Source organism: Myodes glareolus, chromosome 4 (assembly GCF_982192425.1).
Source record: "Myodes glareolus chromosome 4, mMyoGla1.1, whole genome shotgun sequence".
Classification (NCBI taxonomy): Eukaryota; Metazoa; Chordata; class Mammalia; order Rodentia; family Cricetidae; genus Myodes; species Myodes glareolus.
Window position 1 is genome coordinate 32,697,498 of NC_142029.1, and position 22,331 is coordinate 32,719,828.

General features: G+C 40.3%; 1 protein-coding gene and 1 pseudogene across 4 annotated transcripts in view; both read right to left on the bottom strand.

Annotated features, from left to right (window-relative positions):
* The window catches only part of Unc13c (unc-13 homolog C), a 445,873-nt gene that overhangs the window by 310,737 nt on the left and 112,805 nt on the right, over positions 1–22,331 (bottom strand). For all 4 annotated transcript variants that reach the window (XM_087905372.1, XM_087905373.1, XM_087905375.1 and 1 more), the window contains 2 exons: positions 15,827–15,849; positions 15,182–15,246 (listed from right to left, as the gene is read on the bottom strand). In XM_087905372.1, the coding sequence (XP_087761498.1) occupies positions 15,182–15,246; positions 15,827–15,849 (88 nt within the window). The remainder of the gene's footprint in view (positions 1–15,181; positions 15,247–15,826; positions 15,850–22,331) is intronic.
* Positions 10,375–10,738, bottom strand: LOC148122225 (large ribosomal subunit protein eL34 pseudogene; annotated as a pseudogene).

Consider the following 22,331-nt stretch of genomic DNA (forward strand, 5'->3'; position numbering starts at 1 on the left):
AAAGGACAAAAACATAATAAAAGAAGGTGATTAAAATTTAAGGCTCTGTCTGATTAAAAAATAAAAAAAAGAAGTACCCTGATCGAAGAGTAGAGGGTAATAAAGTGAGTTTGAGAGGGAGAGAACTTTTCAGTATTATTGCTGGGATACTTCCCAGAGTAAAGCCACCGAAGTTCAAATGTCTTCCCTCTGATAGCATGGGCTCACCTAGGTAATTAAGGATAACTTCTGGTCTGCCTTCCGTGACTCACTGTGATATAAGCCCAAGTTGTTATTTGTCTAGATTCTGCCATCACATGTGAGCCTGATAGTAAATCAAAGAGGTGGACTTTTCTCAGAAGTGAAATCACTAAGGACCACAATTTTAAATATAGTTGTAAACATAGTTAGGCATTATGTTTACTGTCTAGAGCCACCTCATTATTTTTGGATACTTATTGCTTATTGGTATTAACATGTTTTCATGAAAATATTTTCATTTCTATAGGAAACATTACTGCATAAGATAATTTATATGTTTCTAAACCCACATTGCTAAAGGATAAAATAACAATCAAAGTCTGCAGAAGGTGGTTCTGTCACACAGGCAAGGCACACGCGGATTCAGAACCAGCACCAATAAGGCTCTCCCACGGGCCCTCCTGATTGCCGAGGAGCAGGGAGGCATAGAAACGAGGATGCTGGGTATCAGCGGAAGCCTGTGCTTCAGCAGAATTGAAGATCCTTCATGACAGAGTCATGCAACTGCCTGGGAAAGTCAGAAGCTGAAGGATAACCAGGAAAAGGCATATGGGGTTCAGTCTCAGACAAAACGAGAATATGCCAAGACAAAAAGGCAAAACTCTGAACTGATAAAAATAAATACTGAGTTATTTGTTCCATTTTGAGAGAAATCTGGATGGATTTTAATTATTTCAGTTCATGGGGGAAAGGTTAAATTAATAAATACTTCAGTTTTCCAGCTATGGTTTAGCTGGTTAAGATCATTGACCCTGGTATGTCTTCTACCACCATCAAATGAAGTAAGTAGCTGGGAAGTGAATCTTTGTGTTGTGATTAACATGCAAATTCAAGAATTCCACTCCCCAGGTCTCCATTGGCCAGCTTAGTCTTCCTTCTGATGATTCAGCTTGTAGTCATGGCCTCTAGATGAAATACAGATGGAGTAGATTGTGTTTTCATGACGTTCCACAGCATGTGAATTATCTAGACTTTTGTTCATTTGTTACCCAACAAGGCTTCTCTCTGTCCTATTGACTGACAGATGTGAAAATGAAGATATTTTCCCTCTTCACAATGAACACTTAAGTTCTATCAAAATACTGCTTGGTTTTTAAAATTTAAATCCACTAACAGGAATCTACCAGAACTGCAGAGATTTTGAAAGGACAACCAAACCAACACCAGCCTCGGTAAGATGACTCAGTTGGTAAAGTTGCCTACTGCCAATCCTGACAGCCTGAGTTTGATCCCCAGAATTCAGGAGGCAGGAAAGGACTGAACCTGACCCCTATGTGTGAGCTGTGGCACACGGGTGCTTGTGTGCACGTATGCACACACACAAAATAAAAACAATATTAATGAAAAATAAGACTATTTATTAGTGACCAAAATTGAATAAACATCTATTTACCATGTGTCTGTGTTGATGTTCATACATATCAATTACTTTTCTACTAACAGCAATCAAGTAAGGTGGAAATCATAATTATTCTTTTGGGCAGATTAAAAATGCACACTTCTGCAGAAAAAAAGTATTTTTCCCATGGCTCTAATTTAGATGGATTTTTAGTTTAAAATTTATTTGAGACTTCTGAGTTTATATAGGATCCCAAACTATTGAGTTCCACTATTAAATTTAAAAAGAGAGTAAATGAGGGTTTTATTATTGTTTACATATTAACACACAATGAATCTAAATATCTCCTAAGGACTGATTGACAGCTTGTCACAGTCTCTATGACATAATTACCTGCCTTGCTCCTGGTCTAAACAAGGCAGTGTGTACTGTTAGGAAGGTATAATAGTGTCCTTATTTCTGGTTCCCTAGTATAGGTTGCTAGGTTTTATGTCATTTTCCCCTAGCTACAACTTCTGTGGAATTGAATTTCAAATCACTAAAACTTCACCTATGATTTGTGCCGACAGCCCTGGTTATCCATCTAACATTTCTAATTGACAATCATTTCCTATTATTCTTAAACCTAACATGATAAAAGCTGGGGTCATTGTATGGCACTCTGTTTCAATAGCATTCCAAAAACTTTACAGTTGCTAGGTTTCCAAATATAGCAAAGCCCCTGTTTTTGCCTCACACTTCATGCAACAGAGATTAAATTTTTCAACCCATTGTTTGTATCTTTGTTGGCTTCACCCAGCAGGAAACTCGAGTGTTGCTTTCAAAGGCGGACAAGGCATGCACCCATGCATTGATACCCGAGGAACATTGGAGGTCACCAGGATAATGTCTTCTTATAATACAGTAATACCTAAGGGAATGTGAGACTACCAGGATTCTATATCTCAACACAATGATATTTATATAAAGGCAGAGGCCACTAAAATCTTACTTTCCCATCATGCAATGGTATCTAATAGAAGATGGAGGCTACCTGGGTTCTACATTCCCACAATACAATAATACTTAAGGAAACACTTCAGGATACCATTTCCACTGTGGTGAGCTAATAATCCTTCAGATATTTAGACTAAGTAAAGCAGGTATAAAATCACAGCGAAAACAGTCCCATAGTGTTAGCTAATATTTTAGGGATTTCCAATTGGCACCAGCCTGTCTTCAAAATCCATCACACCAGTCACGAACCTTGTACTTCTACCAAATAGAACAGAAAGTTCTTATATTCAAGTGATTGCTCCTGATCAAAGTGTAGTAAGAAGAGCCAATCAATGTACCAAGTGCCATTTGACATAGGCTAGCCACAGGACTTGTTTTTACTCTCCAGTCCTATATATTGAGTATGCCATCCTCTCAATCACTTTATGATTGGTTAAATGAAACCAGCACAAGAGGAGAGATGGCTGTATTTATCACATCTTCTACACAGATCCTTAGGACCTGTAGGATGGACAAGGCTTTTTCATTTGCTGTGCTCTGAACAAACCTAATGACTTGATGCCATGGGACACATTATTCTCTTCTCCCATGAGTTTTTCTTTTCTAAATCTATGGACATTAGCATTAATATTTTGTCAGACTTTTGCTAACCTTGTGCTACCTGCTCCACTGGTCTAAGGAGCCCAGATGCTAGAGAAACTCTGGGTATCCTATCAGCATGTTTGGTAGAGTTCTACTGTAGTTGGATTGATAACAAATACAAAATTGCTGGCTACTAATGTATAATAAGTGTGTTGCATTGCCAGTAGGGAAATGCTCAGTGGTAGAAGATAGAAAGAAAGATTTTCTAATCAGTGGGAAAATATGGGTCCAGCTTTGAAAGTAACAACACAAGTGGCCCATCCTGATGAAGATGAGGAAGCAGCACTTTGCCCAGGCTGTAGCTCCCTGTGAGAGGCAGAAGATAGTTGCAGCAAGGACTGACAATTACGACAAGGAAATGTACCAGGTAGGGACCCAGACTGAGAGACTACTTTCCCAAGTGTGAGTTCATGTGTTTTCTTCAGCAGATCCTAGGGGAAGTGTGTTGCTTGGGAGGCTCTAGTGAGCTAGACATGTGTGTTTTCTCACAGGAACAACATAGTCCTCAGCTGGGGCAGCCAGATTCTCCAAGATCATCCAGAGTGGACAGTAATCTGTTCACTTAGGATTTTTCCAGTTTGATGTCTAGAATTCTGCATCTTGGAAAATCCCTCTTTTGTTTTCAGAATATTCTACCTTTGAGCATCACAAAGTTGTGTGGTTTTGGCACTTTGTATAAAATTATCTGCCCCCCCCCGCAAGGGATACAAAGTTGGGACACATTAAATGATTCTGTGGGTATAATGGAATGTGACTGAAATTCATTGCCTGTGAGACCGAGATTCTGTAGTGGCGGCTTCGAATCTACCTATTTCAAATACGTATCCCTCAGCCACCTTTATTTGTATGGATGGATTATACTGTGTCACCTTTCTGAAAAGGTTTGCACTTGGATTGTTCTAACAGTGATGGTTTGTACATACCTCGGGCTCTGGCCTTTCCTACCTGGCGCTGTTGAGCATGACATCAGGATAATGAGCTGGAGGAACAATGATGCTTATCGTGGCTGACAGAGTTGCGTGAAAGTCCTCAAAGCAAAAGCCATGCCAGGCATGTCTGAGTGCACCTGCTGGAGGACACTAGTGTCTCTCTAAACATTATGTCTTTCATGTTTTTGACAGATGACTCTGCCCTAGTTGTTAAAACCTATACAATGTTGTGAATAGAAGCTCACTGGCTTCCCTCTCATTTTCCTCTCCAAGGATTTGTTCAACTGCGATTGTTTTAAAAAGTGCAGGCACTCGCTACTTTATGATATTCAGAGGCACGTGCTTCCCATGTGTTCAGCTACCTCTCCAAACATACCTTGTCTATTACTTTGGGCAAGGACATGAAGCAGACACATTGTTTGTCAAAATATCACAAGAATGTAAACCACAGTGTGTATAATACTTACGATAATGCATAACAGAACTGATCCAGAGGTGACTATAGTTATCTGAAGAGTCTATCGATCTGACGTAACAGTGAAGCCATGAAGTCCTGCAACCATTTAGTCCCAGTCAAATCTTAGCTTGACACGTAGACCTTACTTCACCTTGAGCATGCATCTAATCCTCAGTTATTTTATTTGTAACATTATCATTTTTTACCTGATTCAAAATTTGTTATGAGAATTAAAGTAAGTGCTACACAGCATTTCATTATGGGCTGGGTATAACGTCAAAAAATATTAGTGATGGGATCATCAGGATAATTAAGCATGAGACACTGTTCCATTTTTTAAAACACCATCTAAAATGCCTCTTTGTAATGACCTTATGATATAACTATGGTTTCCAAATAGTAAAGGGGGCTTAAGAGCAAGCAGCTTCTTCATCTGCTGGTTGGAGATAGAATTGATGTGTCTTGAGAGCTACACAGCTATTCCAGCAGCTGTTAAATATTTAAGAAAGTGCTACGGATTGAGGAATTTGTTACTTTAAACGAGGAGTGAAATATTATAAGGCTGCAAAAGCATATTATTTTATGAGCTGTGATTATTTTCTTGCTCTGTTGTATCATTATTGTATAGGCTACAGAGATAATCTGTTAACTTCCTTAATGGGATATAATAATGTTTATTAAATAAGACTGAAAATCATGCTAATTGTGTGATTTCTTGGGAAACATAATGGTCACTCTAGAGTTATTAATTACTCCTCATTGATTTTTCTTCTGACATTTTAAATATTAGTTATACTTAATGTGACACTTTGGGATGAAGCAGCAGGGTTAGGAACTCGGTCATGCATTATAATTTCCTCTTGTTTGGTGGGATCACATTTGTGTTTTGGCTTGGTCATTGTGGTGGTTTGAATGAGAATGAATCCCATAGGCTCATACATTGGAACTCTTGATCCCTAGTTGGTAGAATTGTTTGGGAAGAATGAGGAGGTGTGTCCTTGTTGAAGGAGGTGTGTCGCGGGGCAGGCTCTGAGGCTTCATGAGCCTTCTGTCATCTCTGTTGTGTCTTCTGTTTCCTGCTTGTGAGAGGTCAGATCTTAGCTGCTGCTGCAGCTGCCTACTGTCGTCTGAAACCATATAGAAAGGCCCAGTTAGATGCTTCCCTTTCTAATGCATCTTGATCAAGATGTTTTATCACAGCAATAGAAAATAAACTAATATAGAAGTTGGCGCTAGGATGTCAGATCTTTCTTTTAAAAACCTGACCGTGTTTTTGTTGTTGTTGTTGTTGTTTTGTTTGTTTGTTTTGTTTTTGTGGGGTGTGAAAGATCTTGGGACTTGGACTAGAAAAGTAGTTGAAGGCTACTATAAGCAGAACTCAGTAGGCCATCCTAGTAAGTGCTTGGAAGACAGTCGTGCAGAGAACAGTACAGACTGTGGAGATCAGCTCAGGAGGTTTCCGAGGAGGCAATATTAACAAGTAGACCCAATTTCTTGTGACATTTTGATGAACAGTGGGGCTGCTTTCTGCCCTTGTCCAAAGAATTTGCCTAAGACTAAATTTAAAAGTAATAGGCTAATTTCTTTGGCAAAGGAGATTTCAAGAAAGCTGAGTTATGGACCCTGTCACGTGGTTATTAGTCATCATGCTTAAGCAGGCTACCATGAAAACGAGCAAGCGGGGCAAAAAGAAACGCAAAATGTACAGTCTGAAGAGATAAAGAAACACACAACAAATGTAATGTTGTCACCAAGACTTGTGCTGAAAGAATAAAGGAGAGGCCCTATCTGAAATGAAATAAAGGGAGGGGTGCCCTTGGGGCTAGACCCTCCCCAACTAGGCTTCCAGCCTGTGAGAGTAGATGCCTAAAGAAGGTCTGCTCTTAGAGAGCAACAATAGACAAAAACTGCTGCAAATGTGCTTCCAAAGCACCAGACCCCTCCCAATAGGGCAGCATCTTCACACGGTCATGACTCTAGAGTCATGACTGCACACAGGGAAAGGGGTTGTAGAATCCTCCCCAGTTAAGGAGAGCTGATGAGGCCAGGAAGTGTGTGGCAGGGCAGTTCCTTCATGAAAGTCCTGAGAAGGCAAGAGGCCTTAAGAGGGCACTCTGTAAAACTGTGAAAGTGAATTCTGCATTTCCTTGGAGACCTCAAGATGTTGGAGATGCCAGAATCATGGGCTATCTGCCAAAGGAGAGTTACCGATGGGGAGTCTAACTAGTCCAAGTATGTTGATGGCAGCAAAGACAGAAGGGTAGAACCATATAAACCCTCTGATACCAGACAAAGAGTTATAGGATTTGAAGTTTGTCCTGCAGGGTTTCCATCTTGTTTGGTCCAGTATTTTATCAGTATTTTATCACTATGTCTGTATTCCTACATTCTGGAATGTGTATGTATTTGTACATTTAATATACACACACACACAAACATATAAAACTCTGTGTCATTGATTTTTGATTTTACAGGGACCTTTGAAGAGATTGCCTGAAGTCTCAGAAGGGGCTTTGGTTTTCAAAAAGGGTTGAGACTGAAAAACTATGGGGGAATTTACAATTGGACTATGTACATTTTGCATTTATGATATTGCCATAAATCAATGAATGCAGGGAATGGAATGCGGTAGATTGAACGAGAATGCCTTCCATGGGCTCATACATTTGAATACTCAGTCCCTAGTTGGTAGACCTGTTTGGGAAGGATTAGGGCATAAGGCCTTGTATGAAGAGGCATACCACAGGGGCGAACTTATGTTCAAAGGTCTTCCATCACCCACAGTGTGCTCGCTGACTCCTGCTTGTGAGATGTGAGCTCTCAGCTGTTGTTCCAGCCGCCTGCTGCCGTGCCTTTGCTACACTGTCATGGATACTAATCCTCTGAAGCTGGAAGCTCAGTTAAATGCTTTCTTTCTAAGTTGCGTTGGTCATGGTGTTTTATCACAGCAATAGAAGGAAAATGAACACAGTTTTGAACATGGGTCATTATTCTACTCCCTACAACAGGTAACATTTTCTATAGTTGTGTAACTGACTCTTTTTAAGGAGCGCCTGAATACTGATTTCATGAAGATGGAACTTTCTTCCCTTTCATCTAGAAGGTGTTAGAAGATTAAGCTGGATTCTGTGTGATGTATTTTAAACTCTCAGATTTATTCATGAATGTGAGGCAAGCCAGAGATGGAGAGATGTGTCTTGAAGTTTTGAATATGTAAATGTTCACCAAGTTGATCACAGAGAAGCTTCTGGAAAAATGTGGTGTGTCTAGTAGTAATTTCCCTCAGCAAGCACATTCTCTTCAAAGCTATTATCTGGCAATTCTCTGGCGTAGTATTTTGCTGTGTAGCAGAGGTTGGCTGCATGTTTGCAAATCCCTCCCCTTCTTCAGCCTGCTGAAAGATGACCGGGAAGGTTACGATAGCTGCCACTCTCCTGAAATTCCTTGATAAACAATCTAAGTCTTCCTAGGATGAACTTTTCCCACAGGCTGCTGTGTTAGGTAGATCTTCCTATGAGGCTCCAAGGCCAAAGAAAAGATGGCCCGCACTGGATAAAGTGGTTTTTTTTGTTGTTGATTCCGAGGAAGAAAATCTTTGAATGTGATCAGGATGGTGAGGTTGAGGATTATGTTTATGGCCTTAATTTTTCTGAAAAGGGATCAGGCTTGCGAGTTGTACCGGGAATGGCTGACATCACTGAAATTGACAGGATTTTAACTAGTACCCAGTCTGGAAAGTACAAGACATGAGTAATCTTCTAACAAATGAGAGTTAACAAGAGTTACTAGCCTTACAAAGCAGGGGAAAGTGAAACTTTTGTTGGATTTTCATTTGCTTGTTTGTTTAAGATGGGATATTGTATAATCCTGGCTAGCCTCAAAATCATTATTTTGCTGAGTGTGACGGTGAGTTCCTGACCATCCTGGCTATGTGGATTACAGGGGTGTACCATCATATCCACTTCAGGTCGTGCTAGGGGGCAACTGAAAGACTGTGCGTGCTAGGCAAGCACTCTACCCCATGGGCCACGTCCCAAGTTTCTGGTGTGTGGTTTAGACTGGCGCTTAGTTACCTAACAAAGAGAAATCAGGCCCGAGCTGAGCTAACCGTGTTGTGCATATTGATTATGCCAGTAGAGTTGAAGGTGGTTGTGATCTCCTCCAAAGGGAGGAGGATTTAATATGAGTGTGGAGTCATCCTCTGAGAACACGGGATCTAAAAGCCATATGTATCTTCCTTAAGAGACAAAGAATTTTCATGCAATCAATAAAATTCCGGGTTGTGTGGATCCCCGTTCACGGGTGTCACAAATTACAGCGGTAAAGCCTGATTGGTGTTTAGGATAAGGTATGTCCGCTCGGCAGGAAGACTTCATGGAAGCCAGTGGGCACCGCTGTCTGTGCTGTGAGTGGGTGGCAGAGCCAGGAGTTGCTCTTTCCTTACACACCTCTTTCCACTTCCATCTCTACCTCTGGTATAACTCTGCCTGGAACTGGCTGACAGGTTTTCTCTGCAATCCTTTAATCAAGCTACGCTCCTGCAAATGACTGTTCAATTTTAGAAATTAATAGGTGCTCTATGAATGAAAAAGGCAAATGAGAGCATGGGAGGATGAATGTTGTGTTCTTTTCATAAAATAGAGACAGAAATCATGAAAGCTATTCAAATTCACACAGAAGAATCAGCGATTCACAGCACAGATGAAGACGGGTTGGTCTGCACTTCTGAGTAGGAGAAGAGTGTGTGTAAGGAGACTACTCTTTAAAAGCACGGAGATTGGACACAACACGAGCTGGAGAGACGAGCCGTAGCTGAGGTCAATGGCAGTGTGGACGGAGGCTAAAAATATAGATTTATGATTAAAGTATTGCGCAACAATGAACTGTGAAATTGGTCTCTTCTTCCATCCCAGAATTTTCCTAAAGTTAACTATTTCTAATCCAGTCCTAATCTAAAGCAAGCTCTTTGCTTTAGAAGGAAGGGAAATGCCCCGGGAAGCACCTAACTGGAAGTTAGAGTCTGGGTTTCCTCTTTCCCTCCCCCATGACCCGTATTAGTGTGACTGGCACAGATTGTATGCTGTGGTCTCACTGCTAAACTCTTGGAGACCTGCAAGCAGGGGGTGGAGAAATAAACACAAAAGCAATACCAAACTTGTGCCAGGAATTCAGAAAAATTCACCCAGTTGAATGAATATTGTATGCCCCTGACTCAAGGTAGATCCTAGAACGAGAGACAGAGAGAACTGTTGCAATCCAGGTGAGTGAGAACAGAAACACCAGGAAGTGTTGACTTGTGTGCATTTGCAAGCCATGCTCATGGGAACAGTTGAACAGCCTTGAAAAGCTGAGATTCTTTTTTCTACCCCAGTTTGAATCATTTGAAGACGAAATCAGACTACAATGCCCCCTTCCCCCATCCCCAAGTCTTTCAAAAGCTGTTCTTCATTTTTCTTCCTTCCTGCTGTGATTTTGCCTCCTCTCACCAGGGCCCCTTTCCTAACAAGGATGAAGAATCCTGCTACTGGTATTGGAAGACACCCATGTGTAAGGAAACAGGGGCAGGCCGTTTCAGAACCATGAACCTGCCACCACATGAGCTAGAGAAGCAGCCATCTTGAGAAACATTCTGCAGAGAAAAAATTGGAGGAAGAGGAAGAGAAAGAGAATAGAAATCTCCATTTTGAAACTGTCCTTCTTTACCTCTCTATGCTGCAGCATTTTTTTAAGTGGCATTTGATTTTTATGACTTAAAAGGTTTCCTATTGTTTTCACTTTCTGACTCTGTCTTGCACCTTCAACACTCGGACAACAACTTTTCCCTCGGGAAAAGCAGGCTTGATTCTGTCTCGAATGCACGTAGCACACGGGGAACCACCATAGACCCGCTGCTATGCTTCTCTGTTTTAGACAATCTCACCGAGACTCTTGGTCTTATAGCAGGAACCCCCTGAAGTATGCCCAGGCACAGGCCACACGTAGATTTTGGTGCTTTTCCCACCTGCTTGGTATAAAGGTAAACACTCCCATTACCAGGGGTTCGGGACAGCCTAGTTCCTTAAAGGCTGTGTTGTAGGAGAGCCTATGATGGTGTGTTAGATGGTGTGAACATTTCCGAGTGCCTCTAAGCAGCATGCCTGGAGAGGAAAAAGCTGTAACATTTGTTTAATTCTCCTTCAGACAAGGCTGGTCCTTGGGGAATAAGGCACAGTGAACCACTGAACTGCTCCTGATGCAGTCAGGGAGACCGACAACAGGTGTCCAAAGAAGGACACTCCAAAGGGTGTCATTCTAATTAAAATGAGGGTTTATATTTGGAGAAGTGTCCCATACCATCTCATCCACAATTATTTACTCAAGTGGTCTTGTTTCGCTGTGGCTGAGTCCCACAGACGGTAGATTCAGATACGATGATATCTGTTATAGATGATTTGGTGAGAACATGGTAGTCTGATGTCAGCCTTGTGCTGCCGCAACTCCAGAACCCACAACAGTATCGATCCCTGAGCTGCCTTTCTCACAAGCTGCTCCCAGCTAAGACTGGATCTGTAGAGACCATGCAGCCAGCCACTTACCCCAAGCAGGGCTCCTTCAGGAGGTAGCTTTCTGCCTGTGGCTCTGTCCAACACGTTCTTGTGTTTGGTATCAGGCTCCTCAAATGTAAGCCCTCTGCCTCCCGCTGCCTGCTGCTGCCCATCCAGATGTTAGAACTGCATAATGGGCTTTTGTTGCCTACACCCGCTCCCTTCCACTTATCAACGAGACACTCCTCCTAGGCAGCTAATGGCCAACTAACAACGTGCCGGCGCATGCTTTCCGTATGACTGTTTTCTTTGCACTCATGACAAAAATTACCCAAACTTTATCAAACAACCAAAACGTTAGATGCTACGGACTTCACTGAGATATGTGACCCCTTCCAGCCTTCTCCCTTTTCACATTTTCTCTCTCCTGGTTTCTTTCCCAGAGGCTCTGGGAATCTTCACAGTGACAAAACGGAATCAATCTTGGTGAATCCTTTCTGGTAGCACCAAAAAAAAAAAAAAAAAAAAAAAAAAAAAAAAAAAAAAGTCTAAAGAGCTGAGTGAAAACCAGAATGTGGAATCGTTAGCTCTCTGATCCAGTTTCAGGAAGTGTGTGCTGCTTTTTGTCAATTCCAGTGAGAACAGGGGAGGATGGGTATAGCTTAGCTGGGACGGACAAGGGGTGTGAGAAGAGCGTGTGAAAGACAAGACATACAACCATCAAGGAGCGATGTCTTCCTATTTTTGAAGTTTGATTGGCTCTGAGTTTTCCAGGACAGCAACGTGTGTGATGAAGGAGAATGACAGCCACACTACCTGGTATCTGGAAAGATGTCAGTTGTTTTCAGGAACGGTAAAATAAGCAAATATTTCTGAAAGAATACTCTCTGGGTTTTTGTTTTTTCTAAAAGGAAATAAGCATTCAGGCAGAGACAATTCTCTCTCTCTCTCTCTCTCTCTCTCTCTCTATATATATATATATATATATATATATATATATAAAATTTCTAAAGAGTTTATTTCAAGCCTCTTTTATAAAGGCATAGGTCAGTAGCAACCCTATTAAAGAGATAAATACAAGAGTCAAATACTTACATAGTGATTCTCTCTCTCTCTCTCTTTCTCTCTCTCTCTCTTGCTCGCTCTCTCTTTCTTCCCCTTCTCCCCTACTCCCCCACACACACACAGGCAGCGAGGAAAACATGCTGATTGTATACAAGGACCTGATTTTTAGCAGTGTGCCCAGTGTTAGGGAGACAGGAACAGGCAGGTGCCTGTTCTTGCTGGCCAGTCAGTCTCACGGAGTCAGCAAGTTCTGAACTCAAAGAAGGATTCTACCTCAAAAAATAAAGTGACGAGCACTGGACATCAACCTTTGACCTCCATGCACTATGGCACACATGCACATACACACGCATAAATATTAAATTCATACCCCACATACATAAATTTATATATAACACATATAATAAAAATATGAGTGCAGAACTCTCTTGCTGTCACAGTGAAAAAGATCCATGTCACAACATGAGCTATGGGGTCAAGGTGTTTATGATATGACAGGCACCGCAGCAGGTGGGGATACCCACAGCCAGTATCATGACAGTATCCCACATCACATATTCACAATCAAACTAGAACACAGCTTACATGATTTTTGAAGTTTACCCTCTTATTTAATTTTCTGTAAGCTTTTAGTAATCAAAGAAATAGCTTTTATAGGCTAATAAAGAACTGAGTTATGTATTAAGGTTATATATTATCTATGAACTTCCTATGGATATTCCCTAATGCTCTGACATTACAAGTGGGGGCCATTTATCACATATTTATGGACATAATTTAATACAGACTGAGATGATTGGTATTAATTTCAAATTGGCACATCTCTAAGTCCACAGCAGAACAGCATCTGAGAAGGTTTAAGGCATTATCTCAGTTCCATGATTGATGTGTGAAGACCTGCTCACTGTGGGCAGCCTCATTCCTTAGACTGGCCATCCTGTACTGAATGAAATGGAGAAAGTCTTGTAAGCACTAATGTGTCTGCACTCATGGTCTCTGCTTCCCTGGGGATGCACTGTGAGGGACCAGCCGTTAGTTCCTGCTGCAATGACTTCCCCACCATGAAGGACTGTGACCCAGAACTATGAGTTCAAATAAACCCTTTTCTCCCATAAGTTGCTGCTTTTTTTCGAGATATTTATCATAGACACAGGTGAAAGTTAAGATATATACACAACAAAATACCTAGTCAACATTTTTATTGGGGAAAATTAAATAATGTTATATATATTCACACACACACACATACACACACACACATTTACAAGAAGTTTAAGCCTGAAGCCTCAGTTTAAAGCAGCTAGCATGTAAATGTTTATAACTAAAGAAATCAGTTGAAGAAATGTAAATATTCTAAATCAATGAACTATAAAACCCTACGTTTTAAAAAAGAACTTCAAAAATCTATGTAGAATTTTTGCTTCTCTTTATATTGTAGACAAATATATTAAACATTTAACATATTAACACCTAACACATGTTCATACGTATATAAACATTTACATACATGAATATAGTTACATAAGCGATGTTTCCATCTTATTTCAAAATTACACTTAAAAAAAACTAACTGTACCTGCACATATACTCTTATGTCCACATGGATGGGGGAAATCTCACAAGACTCACCTCTCAGTGAAGAAATATGGGCACGTCATGGCTACTGAGAGATGAAGAATCTAGGGATGAGCCCTCTGATAGGTCAACCAATCTTCAGTGGCCATCCCTAAGCCCATATCCACATGAGAGACATTAAATTGACTTAATATTGAGTCCATGAGAAGAGCAGCAAATTTTGAGAGGGAAGTGGTGGGCAGATGAAGTTGGGGGGGGGGAATGACATAAATACAGCACGCATGCATGAACTTCTCAAAAATTTAAGTTAAAAATATTTTACAGGGAAAAAATCTAATATGTTTGTTACAGAACATTTGTGATCATGTTCTATAAAGCAACTTTGAGACTACTACAGGAGAAATCATTAGTACTGTTATATACATTTTTGAAATACACGCCTCATCTAGAATTAATGAAGTATAATGTTTTGCAAGGCACGTGGCTAAATGAAAAAGAGAAAAATACAAGCTGCAAAGTGACCTGGAACAGTAATTGAGCACATGAACTTTCGAATTCAATTATTTGGGTTTAAATATTGACTTTGCCATTTTCTCCATTAAGGGAAACCTCAGGTACTTAATACATTGATGTCCTCACTTGTAAAATGAATGTCAGAACAGTACTTACCCTCCAGGCCACTGTGAGGGTTGAACCAGTCATAAATGAAGCAATTCTAACAGTTCAGGACAAGGAAACATTTACTGTACTGATTTACTCACATATGGAATGACGTGACTTACGTTAAAATCTGGAATTACGACAATGACAAAGGACTGACATTACAGGGAGAGATAGGAAAGCTCGTGCACAGGGGAAGTACAGGGAACACATGTAGAGAGATGCCCATGTGAAATTGGGGGTTTCAAAGAGGACAATCCTTATTTGGGTATTTGTTATGTTTATGATTAAGTGTTAAACACTTGCTAGCTCATTCATGCAATCCTTTGTTGTATGAAAAATAATGGTTATATCCATTGGTCTATTGATATGCAAAAATATTCATGCATAAGTAACATGCAAAGAAGCAGAATGAAAAGCTGGTCAGATGCCAGCAGTGTACGATGGCATGGCTGTGTTTAGGAATGAAGTGATGGTGTTAGGATCTATGGTGGTGTGGTAATATCAGTCCTCTCTTTCTTGCATATGTCCACATGAAACTACACACATATATAGTCAGATATATTGTTAATTAAGAAAACAAAGGAGCAGGTGGTTAAAGGCAAAGCTATTACTGTTAAAAAAAAAAACCCACAAGGCTGGCCATACCACCACCATCATCATGCAAACACCTTGCCTTCAAAAGTCTATATTGGGAAGACAGCCAAGTGCTACTGGTGTGTGGAATGAATTAGAGAAATTCAGACATACTTACCCACCAAAGACCTGGAGTGCGGAGAATTTGGAAGCATCCAAATCATTGCCACTTACTATGCGAGCCTTAAACGAATCACAAGAAAACAAAACAAACAGGTGTTTAGCATAGTACAGCTACAGGCGGCAGACTGGGGGACACAGGCTGACTGCGCTACACGGGGAGCGCCTATGATGATGGGGAGCACCTATGATGACGAATGCTAAGCAGGGTCAGCTCCAAGTCAAAGCTGTGTTTTTTTGAGGGGGAGGGCAGTTTTGAGATTAGCTGCATTTAAACAAAAGCACTGGAAATGCATCATGTTCCAAGTACTCTTTGCCCTTAACACTTGACAGGTTGCAGGGGAGACCATGGATCAGCCAGGAAGGTCTGGACTTAGCCAGACCTGAGAACAGATGCCGGTGTTTGACCGTAGCAGACCCCTGAGTTGGCGAGTATAAGCTAAGTAAGCACAGCTGGCAAGGTGTAACCCCTTCATAAATGCGACACACTGGGGGACACTTAAAGGACAAAGAATGGAAAGCCGGGGAGACATGCATTTTCCACAACTCAGCAGAGAAACCAAAACAAGGCCAACAGGTCACAAACGAACAGGTACAAAAGACAAGATCCGTTGGGAGAGAAGAAAAAAAGTGTGATTAAAACCTTTTCATCCACAGAGCTGCTGTCTGGAAGAGAATCGGGAGAAGAAGGGATACATGTTAGATGGGGTTTTCCAGAAACTATTGAACATACACATGAACTGAGTCATTGAAACTATTAAAAACTCTAAAGAAGCCATTCCAAGGCTGAACCCCACGAGAGTGAGGGACCACAGAATCTCATAATGTGAATTGCTAGAATTCTGACAGAACACTTAAGAAGCAACAGTGTGAATTCTAGATTTAATAAAAGGAAATGTGTCCTACAGAGAAGACAGCTGAGGAATCAGAGGGCCTGGGGTCCAGCTGAGACTCTGCCACCCACTACGTGTGTTGGACTAGCTACCCAGCTCTCTAGAGTCTGAACCTAAACCTGAATGAGGTCACACATGCTAATTCTTCACAATACTTGAGAGGATAAATACTTGAGAGGATAAATCCTTGCAAAATTCAAGCTATATTCTAGCAGTTGTATTAAGGAATAATGACTACAGGGATTAATTTTATCAAAGAGTACTCATCCGAGCTTTCTGACATGAAACTTGAGTTAAATCAAGAAGAGTCTCTCTTACACATATCAAGACTGGTGTCTGCAAAGATTAAATGACTGCAGATCACAGTTATGTGGCCGATGGAAGCTCAGATTCAGGGCCTCTGGCCCTCCACTCAGTGCTTTGGAGACTCAGAGTTCTAGGTGAACCACACAAAGCAACCAGGCTGGTGCGTCTACAACCTTTTAGTGCAACTTAGGACAATTCAGGGCCTGATGTATTTCAGTTCAGCTGATCATGGCACCAAGTCCTGTGAGCTCTCAGAGAAGTTTATTTACTTGTTGTTTTCACAATCCAGTCTGAATCTTCCAAGACCATAGGATATGGTTATCTGGGCCTTACAAGGAATATTTCTCTTAGATTTATGCACTTTTGCTTGTAGAATAAAGCTGGAAGGGTGTCTATACACAAACTGGCAGGGTACTAGAGATGGGGTTACATTGCCGTTCACTCAGTCCACCCCCACTTTTAAATACAGATGAACCTCAGTAAGATAATGTCCCCAAAGTCACACAGCTGAACAACCATCATTCCTGATGACAGTCTGAAATATGTTCGTTTTTTGGCTCATTAAGTATGCATTGATGGCTATAACTAAATATTTTACATAGATTTTATAGTGTCTCAGGATTGTCTTTAAATATAAGGTAAAATTAAGTATTTTAATAAGTAATAAAATGTGAAACTTATTTGTGCCATAAATACTTTTAGAAACTGTGTCAAATGTAGCAAATAAATTTAAGTATTATTTAAAAAAATAACATCCTATCCAAATGGTTTCCATTCCACAGATGACTCCAAAGTATGGAATGACTAATGTCATGTGACACATGAATGGATCATATGTCTGTGAGTCAAACAATCTGCCCAGGACTTTAACATGAACTAAAGGTTGTCTCCCCAAAGTTCCTAATGATTCTTAGAAACCACTTTAAAATAGGGCTGGACTGTGTCTTTCTTAAGTTTAATGTTACTGAACTCATTTGTTGACATATTAGCCCACCTCCATCATCAAGCACAAAACAGAAGTTCTTTCAATCAGTTTAGCTTATCTCTAGATGTCCTGACCAATAGATATCCAAATATGTAAATAAATAATGCAATTATTAGAAGTTGAGGTACAAAATTGTTTGTATTTTTCAGGATTTATAATTTTCTAGCTACCTAAACAAAGTAAAACAAAATCACTGGGAAATTGCAATCATTAATAAAAGGATAAAGAATTCAACTCTCTAGTCATTTAAAAAGTTATTATCTCGAAAAACCAAAAAAAAGTTATTATCTACATAATACCAAGAGTTGGCTTTGAAAAACAAATTAAAAGATCAGATTTAAATAGTTGATACTTTGAGTGAATAATTGATACCAGATGTTTCCTATTGATATATATTTCCCATGTCTACTATGCAACTGAAAGAGTCGCCCTCCAAGGTCAACACTACTATGCTGCTGGTAATCTTGTCCACTCACTGTGCATTCATTTATTCATTCATTCACTCACTCATTCAACACATATTTACTATTAATGGACCCCTTTTGCTCTTTTCGAAGCCTTTCCTACCTTTCTATTACATCCCCTTGCCACAAAACCTCTCTAATGTGCAGATGTAACTGGTTCCCCCACATTTTATAACCCACGAGTAATACCCAGTCTACCTGTGACAGTTTCATCCCAAGTTACTGCAATTTTCTGACTCTTTTGTCTCCTACAATTAATCTTCAGACATTCAGCACACAATTCCCACTGTATACATAGTCTTTGAAACCTTTGCTTCCTCCTTCCTCAAACCTCCACACTCCCTCTTCATCCAGATGACAGTTTGCTGTTCTTGCAAACCTGTATGAAGTCAGTTCTGGGCTCTGGAAACTTTTCGTTCACCCAGGGTACAATTGCAGGTATTTGAGAGCCTTCTGACATAGGTTCTAGCAACCACATCCAGGTCCTTGGGTAGGATCAACAAAAGCTTTTAATTGTTGGGTCATCTCTCTAGTCTGTAACATGAGGGGGCCTGCTTGTTGGGGTTTATGTCCTGCCCAGTTCCCCACAGCTGGCAAGCCCCAGAGAAAATCACACAGAAATCTCCATAAGATTATAAACTGATTGGCCCATTAGCTCAGACTACTTATTAGCTCTTGTAGCTTATATTAACCCGTTATTCTTATCTATGTTAGCCATATGGCTCAGTACTTTTCTCAGTGGGGCAGCTCACATCCTGCTTCTTTGGTGATCTGGGATGGAATGAGGGGACTGGACTTCCTCCTTCCTAAATTCTCCTGTTCTCATCGCCCCACCTCTACTTCCTCCCTGGCCAATCATCATTTATTCAAAACATGATTGACAGAATACAGACAATTCTCCCACACCACTAGTCCCCACCTTTGACTTTTTAAAAGAAAATTCAGGTGGTCTATGAAAATATTAAAAATGTATCAAACCTAAAATGGTATTGTCATGGAAAAAATAATAGACAAGAAGATAAAGGAGACACCAATAAACTAACATAGCCTGATATAGAAGAAGTAATGACTAGGAAGGGACTCTTTCTTTATGAAAGAAGACTTCTTCCTCAAGAAGACTCATGAGCAGGTGAAGAGTGTTCAACAATGCATTATGTATCTGGAATATTTATTTTATCCTTATACATATTCCACAAAGTTCATGTCCATTAAGGAATTAAATATAAAACAATTAAAGGAAGAAAATTAGATACAAAGAAAAATTAGATATTAAAAACTTAGATAAAGACAATTCACAAATTAAAATGCCACAATGGTAATTAAGTGTGTGAAAATTATCCACTTTATTAAAACTATGCCTAATGATGATTACAAATTAACATGAGGTAGAATAGAGATTAATTTTAATATCACTAAAATTAATTTCCAAGGATATTGAGAATATCATCAGTCAGTCAGGAGCATACATAATTGATGAGAGTAAAACTTATTAAAAAATTATGATTAACTTTTTGTCAACTTGTTTGTGATGCTTGGACAGAACAGGGTATTCTAGTTTGGAATATTGATGCTAAGCAAATCTTTGTTGTGGATGAGCTAGTCTGCCCAGATGCTTCTGTGAAGTTCTGAGCACAAGGATGTTGGGATGTAGTTACCTGTGGAAACTGGGTCATAGCAGGTAAGATTTATTCAGATGGAGAAGAGTCCTAAACTTGTTCTTATCAAAAAACAAAAAAAGAATGTGGTGTCACAGACACACACAGACCTCATGAAACTTAGGTAGGTGGGGAAAACTCAAGTGAATGCTGGGAGAAAGGAGGCAGAATTGGAGAGAAACCATGTAGCCCCACCAAAGACAGACGCTGGAACTTTAGCCAGTAAGCCACAGCCAAGGGGCAATACACAAATTAATAGAAGTGAGTAAATTAATATGTAAGAGCTAGTCAATAAGAAGCTAGAGCTAATGGATCAAGCAGTGCTTTAAATAATATGGCTTCTGTGTGATTATTTTGGGGCTGAGTGGCCGGAACCAACAAGTGGGCTCCTCCAACAAAAAGGATTAAATACCAGCTTTCATTCTCAAAACACACACATTAAAACATCTGTGGCACATCAAATTATACACATGAGTAAAACTTTTTAAAAAGTGTGTGTGTGTGTGTGTGTGTCTGTGTGTGTGTGTGTGTGTGCATACACATAAAAGTAGGCATGGGTGTAAAGCTCAGAGGTTGAAATCGGTGTTTTCCACTATTACTTTCAACCTTACTGTTTGAGACAGCATCTCCCACAGAATCCGAAGCTTACTGTTAGGTAGGCTTGCCGCAGAGAGCACCAGAGATTCTCCTCTGTCTGCCTCCCAAGTGCTGGGGTTATAGATGTGTGCCAACACGCCTGGCATTTCACGTGTGCTCTGGAAATCAAGTCTCAGGTTCTCATGTTTGTACAACAAGCACCTTATCCACTGAGCCATCACCACAGCCTACAGAACTTTAAAAAACTTATTCAAACTATAGAATAAATAACCATAAATGAAACAATGAGACTAGAAACTCAGATAAAACAGGCAAAGAGAGAAGCCTAAGTAGAAAAGGTGAGCAGGGCTTCATGGTGAGGGGTACAGAGAAATTCCCGCTGAGCAGACGCTCAAGGACCTTCTCAACTATACTACTAGTCTGGTAACTTATAAGAGTCAAGTCTTTTTAATACTCAAAAGAACACACATACATATGATTATTATGAATTACTTTCAAACTATACGAAATTTGAGACTAGTTGTGGTTTAAGGTAAATCGCATCATGCCTGTGAATATATTTTAGAGGTTTGCCCTGGGCCTAACTTCTATTGCCTACTTATTTCCACACCCACAGGTACCTGATTTAAATTCTGGCTTTTTCGTTTGCAACTCATCCATTTTTTCTGCTTGAATTTTTCTCTAAAAGATTGTTAAAACATAGAAATCTACCACCTTCCTGTCTTATCCCTGTAGTAGTATTGTAAGAGGCTACTTGTTTATCCCGGCTACCCAGAACTGAAATAATCACACAGAAACTATATTAATTAAATCACTGCTTGGCCCATTAGCTCTGTCTTCTTATTAACTAACTCTTACACGTTAATTTAACCCATTTCTAGTAATCTGTGTATCACCACATGGCTGTGGCTTATCGGGTAAAGTTCTGGTGTCTGTCTTTGGTGGGGCTACATGGCTTCTCTCTGACTATGTCTCCTTTCTCCCAGCATTCAGTTTACTTTTCCCTGCCAACCTCTATTCTACCCTATCACAGCCTCAAGACAGTTTCTTTATTAACCAATGATATTCACAGGATACAGAGGGGAATCCCACATCATAGTAAGCACAGAGTCTGAGACATAACAACACAATAAAGAAATCTATGATTGCTTACTGACCCAACATTTGGACTCTCCATATGTGTGGTTCCAGTTTTCTGCATGTGTTCGTTAACAGTTCCTTTATACCATGATTGCACCCACTGCTGAGTTCAAGGCGATCTTGTTTCAAGTCAAGAATCTCAAGAGATTTTCATTTTAATGTTGACACGTGGGACAAGAGAAAGGCAAATTTGGGTATGTCACTGCCCACCTGTTCAACTTATAGCCATGGCTAGTCCTAAGCAGAGAGATGTAGTCTCTAGAAGAAGAAATTTGTGGCTCACCAAGCCTTTGTCCTTCATATGGAAAGATGAGCTTGAAGGTAAGTTTTTCCTTTTGTAGGTTCCACTCCACTCTGCGGCCCTGTGTTTAAAGCAATGAATTTCTACCTAAGTGACTTCAGTGTAAGAAAATGACATGATGATGGCAGTCCTCTTGATCACGGCACCCTGGGCACAAAATCTGAAACAAAAGGGCTATCACAATCTCTGTAAGTTAAATATTAAAAAGATAAAGGTAGAGTCACTGTGGTGTGTGCATGTGTGTGTTGTGCCTGCAGAACTCAGAAGAGGATGTTGGATCCCTGGGGCTTCCTGTGTGAGTGCTTGAAACAAACCTTGGTCCTCTGCAAAAGTAGTGTGTGCTCTTCACCGCTGAGCTATCTCTAGCCCTTCAAAGATGGATTTTAAGTGCTCCCCTGAAACAGCTGGCATTCTTGTTTTCAGTTATAAGGAAGAACAGCATCACTTTCATGTTCACCATTCACAATGAAGTGCAATACTTCTTTATTACCTCAAGGAATATCTCCCTCAAAATTTCCTATTAGCCAAAACTCCCCATCTTGTGATGACAAAGACCTCTCTCATCATTAATCCATGAGTTATGAAAAAGTATTGAGCCAAATAACACGGAAACATTCGGCCACCACTTGCTAGAATGATGTAATTTCAGAAAGTTGGTCACTGAGAAATTGTACTGCCCAGGCTGTGCTGAGGAGGCATCAGAGGGTGAGTCAGGGCTTGCTGTTAGGGTTCTGCTTCCACCACATCTTTCTGGGCTTCTAAATACAACTTTGTTGACAAAAATAATGTCTCTCTTAAAAAGGAGGC